This window comes from Gavia stellata, chromosome Z (genome assembly GCF_030936135.1).
Source record: "Gavia stellata isolate bGavSte3 chromosome Z, bGavSte3.hap2, whole genome shotgun sequence".
Classification (NCBI taxonomy): domain Eukaryota; kingdom Metazoa; phylum Chordata; class Aves; order Gaviiformes; family Gaviidae; genus Gavia; species Gavia stellata.
Genome location: NC_082637.1, coordinates 42,804,818 through 42,816,877, shown reverse-complemented (window position 1 = coordinate 42,816,877; position 12,060 = coordinate 42,804,818). Strand labels below are relative to the sequence as shown.

Genomic DNA, 12,060 nt, shown 5'->3' with positions numbered 1-12,060 from the left:
ATCAGGGGCAGGATGAATAAAGCCAAGAACGGCTTAAGAAATGAGAAATTAAGGGCTTGGAAAACAGGGATGGTGATTTTTTTTTTTTTTATTTTTGGAAACCCCTTATTCAGGCTTTGTCTAGGGATTGACATGCTTCTGATTTGAGTCTCTCCCTGCCTCTCATATGAAGTAGGAGCATGGGCCTAAATAACTAACCCAAAAATCCTCTCTCCAGGCAGCCTCTACCATGTTCCAGCACACAACACATTGGATGGTTAGAAGACAGAGGAGGCTGTACGGACAGACAGTAGGGATAGGGCACCTGACCCAGATTACCAGGCTACTGGTCTAGTTCTATGTCTTGATGGATTTTCAGTGTTAGTGGCCCAGCGACAAAGACAGGGAAAGGGAGGAGAAGGCTGACAGGCACTCACAGAAATAATGTGTGTGGAAAGAGCAAGGGTGGTTCAGTAGGAAGTAGCAAATACACATTGTTGCATTTAATCTGCAAGACTCTGTGATAATGCCAGCAATTCCTCTTACTGACCAAACACATTATAAATACTGCAAAGTATGACCAGTATCTCTCTTCTATTAGAAGCAATTATAGGGGAGAAACATTTAGCAATTTAGCCTTATTAGGATGGAGAGAATCTCTGGTCTTTCTCCTCTTCTCCCAAGTGACTAGCGACAGGACAAGAGAAAATGGCCTCAAGTTGCGCCACAGGAGGTTTAGGCTGGATATTAGGAAAAATTTCTTTACTGAGAGAGTGGTGAGACACTGGAATAAGCTGCCCAGGGAAGTGGTGGAGTCACCATCCTTGGAGGTGTTCAAGGAACGTGTGGACGAGGCATTGTGGGACACGGTTTAATGGGCATGGTGGTGTTAGTTGGTGGTTGGACTTGATGATCTTACAGGTCTTTTCCAACCTTAGTGATTCCGTGATTCTGCGATTCCTGCATCAAAGGTCACTTTCTTATGCTTTGCATAGCACTGAGGTAAGGCTAGAGTGGGACTTAAGGTTCTGTCTTTTCATTAGCTTGCTAGTTCATTTTTAACAAGTCATGACACCCCACTGAAACTTACTCAGTTTACTGATAATGAGTTGGGAATTATGAGAATTATTATGGAAGTACAGTACTTAACTATCACACACGTTGCAATCCTAAACAAAAGCTATTTAAATGTTCACAAAATTCCACAAGGAGTATTTCATTCTACTCAAATTCACAAACAAATTATTTGCTCAGCACAAAAATATTGTTACCATGTGGTATGCACTGAGCTAAGTACTCCTCATTGTTAGCTATGAGTCAAAGATCATAAACTCAAGTTATCTGCGTTCTGTAGTTTTGTAGACAACCGAGGTTAATCGGGAAATAAAGCACAGGAAAATGCTGCACAGTCCATTTGCAAAGTTAACACTTCTACCTATGCCAATGCTAAGCAGTAATTACTTCCAAATTTTCTGCGTTTTAGATTTTTCTACCCCTCATTTGCACTCTTTATCCCTTTTAGCATTAGACTTGCACCTATTCATCAGGAAATACATCATAGAGGGATACACAAATTTACTGCTGATAATTCTTACAGCAAAATCACTACTGTGCTTTGCTACCAAAGTGGCTTATACAAGTCAAACAAGAAAAAATATATAATTGATCCCTCAATATAGATGTTTGGTTTTTTTTTTTTAATTTTACAGTATTTAGCTATTAATTCTTTGGAGAAAGACAGCAACTAGGACCACTGGTGATGCAAAACTATGAAAGTTAACACTAATCAGTCATTGTTTGTTCAGTATTAGTTTCACCACTGTAAGAAAACAAACACTAATTTTTAACAACTTCTGTATTTCAAATTAAAAAAGGTTTAACAACCCAATGACTTTATTATATGTTATGGTTCATTGACTAGGCACGGAAATTGAATTAATCTATTGAAAAAAAGACAGTCCAGTAGCTGTAAAATGTGAAATAATCCAAGCACAAATCCCCTCCTTTGCAAATTATTCTTACCTGTAGTACAAATGCTTAGATGTCACTGCAATAATCTAACAGTAGATGTGATACTTTGTGAAGTATCTGGATACTGGATATGCAAATATGCTCAGTGTCTTAAGAGTGGCATCTCTGTGCTTGGAAAGATTCCTAACCACACCACATGCTCCTCATTTATTGAGGAGCAAGCACAGAGGCCTTTGACAAAGTTAGAAATGAAACAGAGCAGTGTAGGTAGTGGAGACAAAATTTAAAGTCTATGATCCTTTTGGTTATAGTTCTAAAAAATAGTAGTAGTATGTGTGTGTGTTTTATATCCTTCTTGAACTCATCTCAACTGAAACAACATGTAAAAAAACTGTAAAGACCATACTGTTTAAAAAGTGGTTATTAATCTACTACTCCTTTTTTCTTGATCTTCAGATTCACTTGGAAGTTTTCAATTGGATTTTAGATAGCCAGTGTATTTCCTTATGAACTGATTACTGTCCGAATGTGTTGAGTTCTGAAGGCAATTCACTGTTGTTGCTACAAACTCCAATACTGAATGTATCTTTCAGCACAAATTATGAAGTCACTTCTTCAAAAGCTCTAGAATTGTTACTTTCAGCAGGCTAACTTGGTATAATTACATATCCAGCTTCCCCACAGAAACATTTAATAATTCTAAGCAGCATCTGGGTCACTTGTTAGATCTAGCTTGAACGTGTGTGAAAAATGGGGAAAACTGTTAAATAAAGAAGAAAAAAAAGTAAAATATTCCTTTTTCTGCCATGCAAACTTCTCTCCTCATTCTGTATTAATAAGAACTAATGTTAATCTTTTATTGCCTACTCCCTCATTCCAGTTATCCTAATATGCAATGTCATTCTATAAAAAGCAAAGCTTTTGTACATGATGTGTTAGTGTCCGAATTCAAGATTCCATTCAGCCATGCTGAACAGCAACTCTGAAATCAACATGGTTTTGTTCAAACAAGCAGAAATTTGTTCTCAAGGTTATTGTTTCAATCTAAGGCCACAGTATGCAGGACAGTAAAAATTAGGACAGCAGCTTTCTTTCAGAACACCAAGTTTCTACGTCACAACAGAAATATAATTTGCCTATACTGAATGGCAGAATTATCTTGGTCAATTTTTGATCTGAATACCAAGGGAATTCATTTGATGAGCTGAATGGAGAAACCATACTGATCTACACTTTGATTATGATGACCACATCTAGACGTTCTTTGTGTTTCCTGCCAAAACAACCAAAGTCCTGTGATTTGTAGCATCAGAAGTGATTATTGTATCAGCAGGGAAATGGAAAAATATTTCAGTTTTCTTTTCTGTATTCTCTAGCAGCAAACAAGCTGGTGTATACTTTGCCTAGGACACTTCTGGTTTCTACTTGCTTTTCCACCATATATAAGCATTGATGCTTCAATCACAAACAAGCTGAAGTGAAACTGAGTCACACAAGCGTCCATATTCTTCTGAAACAACTGCTGTTAGCTAGTCTCAGCCAGCTTCCTGTAAAGTCTTCTATCTGGGGACAGGCAATAGCTATGTAATCATATCCAAATGTTGCACATTTAAGTGGTAAGGATCCTGCTCTTTCCTTTAACCTAGACACAACAGCTTTTCCAAAGGAGGATGGATAATGATAGCTGTGACTCAATTAAGGGAATAGTAAACTAGATAGCATGCATGAATGGATGCATGGTAAGAGTCAGGACAATGTCGAATAAAAATGAAGTTACTTTAAACTTTGGAAATAATTTCTCCCTATAATTTTATGAAGTGAAACCTCAGTTTTAGAGTACTTCATGATATACAATATTCAAAATCCTTCCCACAATGTTTCAGGCAGTAACACATCGCAATACAGTCTTTCATCTACTTCTGCAAGACATCTTTTTGAGATGAAGTTCAACATGGCCAAGTGCAAGGTCCTGCACATGGGTTGGGGCAATCCCAGGCACAAATACAGGCTGGGTGGAGAATGGATTGAGAGCAGCCCTGAGGAGAAGGACTTGGGGATGTTGGTTGATGAGAAGCTCAACATGAGCCGGCAGTGCACGCTTGCAGCCCAGAAAGCCTATTAATATCCTGGGCTGCATCAAAAGAAGTGTGACCAGCAGGTTGAAGGAGGTGATTCTGCCCCTCTACTCTGCTCTCATGAGACCCCACCTGGACTACTGTGTTCAGCTCTGGGGTCCCCAATATAAGAAGGACATGGACCTCTTGGAGCAAGTCCAGAGGAGTGCCATGAAGATGATCAGAGGGCTGGAGCACCTCTCCTATGAAGACAGGCTGAGAGAGTTGGGGTTGTTCAGCCTGCAGAAGAGAAGGCTCTGGGGAGACCTTCTAGCAGCCTTCCAGTACCTGAAGGGGGCCTACAAGAAAGCTGGAGAGGGACTTTTTACAAGGGCATGTAGTGATAGGACGAGGGGTAATGTCTTTAAACTGGAAGAGAGTAGATTTAGATTAGATATTAGGAGGACATTCTTCACCATGAAGGTGGTGAGGCAATGGAACAGGTTGCCCAGGGAAGTTCTGGATGCCCCAACCCTCCAAGTGTTCAAGGCCAGGTTGGACAGGGCTTTGAGCAACCTGGTCTAGTGAAAGGTGACCCTGGTGTTCCAACCCAAACCACTCTATGACAGTATTACAAAATAAGTAGCAATACATCATCTGTAGCAATCTTAAGCATCAGCAGTTTCAGCTAAAACAAGATCTCAAGTTGAGTTTATCCCCTCTTTTATCTGGGAGATTACAGGCATATATTCCTTGGCTCATTGCCCAAGATATCAGACTGTACAGTAGCTTTTGAAGGCATAGAGCCAGAATAAGCAGTCTTACGGATTTTAATGGTTCTTCCCACAGAATTTTGATAACTGGAAGACAAGAGACAATGAAGGACATGACATCACCTTTGGTAAATACGCAAACATTTCAGAAGCTCTTATTGCTTTAGAGCAATTCTAATTCTTCAGGTGTTTGCAGAAGTGTTAATTCTTTCTACAGTACTTATTGATACATAGGTATCTATTGCAAGAAGTCTTTAAAATGCAACACAAAAATCTAAATTTAGCAACAAACCACAAAAAAGAATGAGAAAACTGTGCAAGCATTCCAGTGAATACAGAATAAAACAATTTTTAAAGAAACAAGTAACTCGTAAAGCAATATTGTAGAATTTACAATACAGAATTATAGTGGTTCAATGTTGTTATTTTCTTTTCCCTGTGTTTAGGCAAATAAAAAAACTAAATACTTTTGCATGTTACATATGTTTTACTACACAGAGTCTTGTAAAATTACTGCTATTTTCTTCATCTGTCCATGATTTTACATAGGGTTTAGTTCTGGGGTGGATTATTTTTCCTTTTTTTTGCTGCTATGCAAACAATAAAAATATTGATTTCAGAACAAATAATTTATGGTCACAATCAACAATAACTAAATAAACCACTATTTCACACATCTAAAGATTCAAAATGATACACAAAATAAGTATTTAAAAATTATGGTGAAACAAATTATAAATAAAAAATTTAAAGTTTTATGTTAAATGTTCCTTTCAAAATACATGCATTTTATCTTTTAAATACTTTTATAGGCCATTTAGTGTTTTTACATAATCTAGTTCCAGGAAACATGAGAAACAATGTTGGAACAGAACAGATGAATCCATTTTAGATAAACTTTAGACGTGTTTATTGTTAAAAAGAAAAGCACACAAAATACTTTTGAAATATGAAATAAATAAAACAGTCAAACAGCATTTTAACACCAGTAATGACTGTACAACTCAGCAAAGTTTTACTAAACACATTTAAAAGCATTCCAACTAGCAAATTATAAAGAAAACCTGTCAAACACTTTTGAAAATGCAAAAACATTAACTACACTTGATAGAAATACATCTGGAAATAAACTCTATGTCACGGTATTACTGTTTCTTCATATTATTCAATACTATTTTCACCTAATACCCAGTTTTAGCTATAAGACTATTTTTATTATATTCTTTGCTCCTTTACCTAGCACTCATCATCATACAGTTTATTTCCCCACATTTTTTTGCACAGTTTTAAAAATAAGAATTTAATATCAGAGAACCCCAATTCCTCCGTGGGTATTATAGCAGCAACATTTAATACTTAAAGGTCAAAAGAACGTGACAAAGGCCATGTATATTTGTTACAGTCCGTATTATCCTAACTGTCATCATCATCACTACTATTGTGAGTCTTAGTCCATTCCCTGTAGGCCTGTCTTTTCTGAAAGCATGATAAGAGAAGAAAGCAGAAGTATTAGTTTAGAAGTATTATTTTGTCTGGCAAATTTGTTAATTAAAGCAAAATAAAACCCCAGAAAACAAAGAAATTCTGAAGTGACATCCTATTTTAGGACACAGTATAAGCACATGAAATCACCTATATCCTATTTCATTTAATCAGCATATGCAATCTCTAAATCACTAAAAGAAGTTTTATTCCAATCCAGTTCAGTGATCTGTTGAAAATGCTACAAATCAGTGACTGCAGTGGGGCCAGTCACCAGACCTGTATGCACAGAAATAATACAAAAGGGGAGAATAATCCTTTTTTCTCCATAAGAAAATATGCTATTCAAGCTGCTTCAGATAGCGGACATATAATACACTGAATCTCATGCAAAACGAAGAAATATCTCTAGAACAAGAAACATTAAGAACCAAAAACATTAGTACACTTGAGGGTAAAATAAGATTAAGACATCAAACATACTATATCAGAAATTAATGTCTGAAAAAAAAAAAGTTATGCAATTCATTATTTTCTGATTTGACTGTCTACAGGGAGAGTTACAACCCTGTTTGCAGCTTTCAAAACATTTCTTCAAGAGTAGTTCTGCCTTAGAATTGTCAGTAGTGAAAACTAATATGAAACATACAATTTTTCAACTTCAGCTGCTTTCAAACAGTGGCTGCCATCACAAAATATGACAGGCATTACACAAGGCAATGCCTTTACGCTTTTCTAAGTTGGATAATGGAAGATAGTGGTACTGTACTTAACCACACAACAGAGAAAAATTAGAATTACATATTACATTGCAGAATTTTTTAAAGGTTTCTCAGAAAAAAAACCCAAAATGCAAACATGTACAAATTTAAGAAGCAAAAGCAATGCAAAGCCATTACAGAAGTCTGCACATTAGAGGTGACTCTGTTCACTTGCTAGCATTTGTTTTAGTGGTACACTTTGAAACAGAAAAGGGGATGTTTTGGAATTCATTTTCTTACCAAAAAAAGGAGAAAGATTAGCAAGTGAGTTTATGCTGTTCACCAGTAGTAGCTGCTAACTATGCTCTAGTTAAGGTAATACTGCTTTATAACACTAGCTTTAAATTGGAGAGCATGGGTTAAAGCTAGCTCATTAGAAGAAAGGCAGGGGCACACTCCTTATTATCAAAGAACTTTCAGTCTGCTGAACTAGATCAGCAGTTAATGGTATGGCGAACATAGCTGAGATGCCCCAAATAGGATAATCCTCTTCTACCAGAAAACAAAAGACACACCAATGAAATGCAGAAGAAACAGAAACAACCAAATTGGAACTTGATATGAAACAAACAGCTGTGGCAATTCTCAAAAGAGTCTAAAAATCCTCTCCAAAGGCTACTTCATTCTTATCTACTTCTTCAAAAAGGTTATTTGTGTGTGACTTCTCCAACATTTCTCTGGCACACTATGAATCCTTCAATGTGTACTTTTAAAATTCTGTTTACATTCATGCAATCACTAATTACCAGTTTACTTCTTATGTTTGAATATTTCTAAAATGCAGTTTTACTTCTAACAGAGAAACAAATAGAAACTTTGTAAGCTACATAACAGTTGAAGTTATTTCCACTTTGATATCTGAGTCAAAGTTGCTTAAATGGCAGCTGATTTATTAAAGAATAACTGCTGCTTAGCACGTTCTTCATGCAAACAGTATTCAAAACTGTTCACATTCTTTCAACGGGTGTATGACATAAATACAGCTATTTTAAGTGTGTTTAAAATGCTGGTTTACATTAAATTGAGATTTAAATGTCACTGTTTAAAATGTGTATTATAAAATCACTGAAAAAAATACCTTTGTGTTTATCATCACTGTTTATCAAAAATAAAAATTAAAAGACATAAACCTTTTTAATTATACATATAAACCTTTTTCTTCTTTCAAAATGCTCCATATCTTGCACAAACACCTACAGATATACTGGTATACATTATGGTGTCTTTCTCAAAAGTTGTATCATAGAAAATAAATCACCAAAGTGGTCACAAGCTAAGAAATTAAATGGAACTTCTTGACTATTGAGTTACTAGGTAAGGGGCGGTTAGGGAATTTAAGAAATGGGAAATTATGTCAAATTATCTTTCATTTTCTTCACCTGTAACATTTGACTTCCAGTTCCATCTCTTAATCTGTAAGGTCTAATAACTCCATCTTCACCAAAGAAGCGAGGTGGGCGCAGGCTTACCACATCTTCTGATGAATCTGCAACTCTGACAATAAAGCAGCAAATTTAAGGTATGTGTCAGTATCTCTACTCAGCTATAATATTTAGCAAAGGCTCTAAATTATTTTAAATACAAATTAAATTCAAGTACTAGTACAGCAGCTATTGTTGTATACATATGTACTTCTGCATATGAATAGACACTGAGTAGATGTTCTATGAAACAGTAATAGCTTTTACTCAGAAACCTATTTCAGAGAATGATTATTAGAAAATCAGATGGCACAGGGCAGCATATGCCTGCAATTCTTAATTAGTGTCTAAGTATTGTACTTCAAAACTTCAAAATTAAAAACACCTGGGCCATACAGAACTTCTGCTCTGATATTTTTCTTGCATTTCTCTGCTAAAGAACTTGGAAAAACAAAAAAGACTGGCAATCTTACGGCAGCAAGAGTGGTCCAGCTCACTAGGAAGAACAGGGCCATTAAATAGCTGTATTCAGATGAAGCTACCAAATGCCCCCCAAAACACTTTCTCCTACTTCTTTACACAATACAGCATGAGATAATCTACAGCAATGGGTTTATTACAAGTGATACTATCACAATATTCAATATGCAGTCCTAACACAGTTCTCAGTCTGAACAACCAGGACAGATCCTTGCATGACCTGGTAGTCTTGGAACTCATCTCATATAGTAGTAATAATATAAAAAGTAACTTCTGAGGAACCTGAGAAGTCCTTTGTTCCTATGTATTTGGGCTAAAAGGGAGAAGTCAACAATTGAAGGAAGACTGATCACTGAGGCTTTTAAACTAGTTTCTCTGGTAATGCTAGAAATACCTGAGATTTGATGTCGTGTTTTTTAAATGCTACCAACTGTGCCTTTTTTAAAGAGCTGCCTATTTATTATATAAATAACAATATGGATAAGATTTTTTTTCTAGCTCATCTGTATTAATGATGAAGTTGAGAGATTCAGAAACATTGATGCAGAAGTGATACAAAGACACAGTGTACTACTGTTACTACTGTTGTCTGTTTCATGCCATATGTCATTTTTCATACTTATTTTACTTACTTTTTAATACCCTGAAATGTGCTGCTTGCCATGTCTATGATTCCTCCAGTAGGCCTAGCTACCGCTCCCACTAAGCCTTTTCCAACACCTTTGAAAAAACCAGCTGCTCCTTCTTTCTGAGCTCCTAAAAGGATTAAGTGCAGCAAATCATTATTAAACACTTCGAGTTTTTGTTACAATCTTAGCAAACGTAATTACCATTTAATTACAAATCATATTTGACAGGCAGCTACATAGGCTCCTCCACACAAAGTTCATGTAAACAACATTTAACCTAAAAGTCAGTAGGAATATAAAATCTTTATAAAGATTTATAATGTCTCATCAAATATCAAGAACCTACTATCATATGAACAGGTAACGCATCAGAAGACCTAAACTTACCTCTTATTGGTTTTGTAACTATTCCTGTTATGCCACTGACAAAACCCTACCAAGAAAAAAAAGACATTACAAATATATATGTTTTCAGATTATATTTTTCATTTTTTACATTTTTCTTACTACATCGTTGGTGAATAGCCTCGAAGTACACATATTGGTGTATTCTAAAATTCACTAGAAGTTAACAGAATTAGAGGCACCTGCTTCACAATTCCTACCTTCTCTTCTACCCTTGTGTATTTTTCTTTAAAAGCTATCACTCAATTGTGGCCATATATTTGCAAAACCAGAATTAAAATAAAGAGTAACAACTCCCTGGTGACTACGGCAGCCTCTATATTGTTACCCTTGCCTGCATAAAATCCATTAATTTTTTAATTTCATAATTTTTTTTTTCTCCTTACAGAAACTAATCCTTTTCCACCACGAGTGATACCCTCTCTCAGACCAGTGGGCTGTTTATTCATGGCTTCTCTCCTTTTCTGCTGGTAATCCTCATCCATAGTTATCGCAGCTACTCCTTTTGCCATAGCACCAGTGATTCTCGATGCAGCACCAGCTAATCCACCTATTGGAAAATAAGCCAAAGTAAAATGCCAACGCAATTTACAAATGCTCACCTATATTGCTTACTATTAAGTATACTACTGCAATAACGCTGAAACTTACCAACAGCTCCCCCTACTAGTGCTTTAAGTCCTAGTGCCATTCCTTCTATAAATTCTTCAGGACCCTGGATGGCTCCCTAAGAAAAAAAAAAAAAAGATGCATTTATGTTAAGCTTCAAATATTATGCATTACATATGTTTAAATCTTACATTTTTATTGGAATTTGTATATAACAAAGTCTACAAGAGCGTGAGAGCAAGTGAGAAAGTGTGAAAGTGCCCATGAGAGCACCTGTGAGAGAAAGACAGACTATTTAAAAATACTAATTCATTCCCTGAAGTCTGTTTATTTTAAGGCAAATGGAAAACAAGTAAATTTATTTTAAAATAAGACCTGTAAGGAACAGTTTTTTGTGAATTAAGTTAAATGGACTGCTCTCTCCTTTTTATCCCACTTGAGTCTTCCAGTCAGTTTTCCTGGCACTTTCACTTTAAATTTTCAATTCTAAATCTAAATTTAAAACAAAAAAGGTATTAATATGTCCACATTTTCAATATAATTCATATCTATCTACTTGTGATACATTTCATAAGGCAGCGGAGATTTTTACCTGGTAAGGTTCATAGAAGAATGCTTCTACTCCTTCAGACAAGCCTCTTATGAATCCAAATGGATTACCCAAGACATCAAGGCCAAGAATAAGAACATACATCTGTTTAATAGCCTAAAATAAAAATAGTTATTAGTAAAAATATTTCAGAAATTGCACTAAAACAAAGGCAAACAGTGTAGTATACCCAGATGTAAAAAAAAGTGAAAGTAACATGAGTTTAGTATAAAAACTTCAAAATTATTTGGAAAAGTAGAAGTAGTTGTATTAAAAAGAATCTTACAGAAAGTAAATCACATTAAGTCAGCCAAATAAACATTACTACTTAGAAGCATTTCAGAAATAACTGACATTAATGTTCTTGAGGTTTTACAAAGCAAGCACATTACCTAGATTTCTCTCATACTACAGGACAAAATTCGGTCTGTTTGCATATGCTGAGAAAATATTGTTGATAGTCACTGCAAAACATTATAACTACATCTATATGAAGTATAATTTGATTTTAAAAAAAAGATTTAGCATCTCCTAGGATATTTCAAATTTTCCCTCTGGGCAAAGGAAGGGTCAGAGAACAACAAATAACTCATTCCCCAATTAAAACCCTGTATAGGTTTTTTCTCCTTTAAAGATGGAGAGAGCACTAAATTAATATGTCCAAAGAATCCCTTATTATTAATGATGGATGGACAGAAGAGGACTAATTCTTTTATACAAAAGCATGTCCGCTGGACTCTCTCCGCTGGATGACAGGACCTGAACAGTACACAAAGGCCAAAGAGGGATCATAATTCATACACTACTAATGTCCAAGAAAAAGCATTAATAGTTTGATGCCAATTCTGCCTATCAGAGCTGCATTGTGTTTGCTTCCACTATCCATTCCAGCCAGTTGGTTTGTTAT

The 12,060-nt window shown here is 35.6% G+C and overlaps 1 protein-coding gene across 1 annotated transcript in view; it reads right to left on the bottom strand.

Annotated features, from left to right (window-relative positions):
* Positions 1-12,060, bottom strand: part of VPS13A (vacuolar protein sorting 13 homolog A) — a 105,596-nt gene that overhangs the window by 5,399 nt on the left and 88,137 nt on the right. Inside the window, exons 63-68 of the mRNA XM_059833918.1 lie at positions 11,157-11,270; positions 10,607-10,682; positions 10,342-10,505; positions 9,938-9,983; positions 9,554-9,677; positions 8,400-8,514 (exon numbers count right to left, since the gene is read on the bottom strand). Coding sequence (XP_059689901.1) covers positions 8,400-8,514; positions 9,554-9,677; positions 9,938-9,983; positions 10,342-10,505; positions 10,607-10,682; positions 11,157-11,270 — 639 coding nt within the window. The remainder of the gene's footprint in view (positions 1-8,399; positions 8,515-9,553; positions 9,678-9,937; positions 9,984-10,341; positions 10,506-10,606; positions 10,683-11,156; positions 11,271-12,060) is intronic.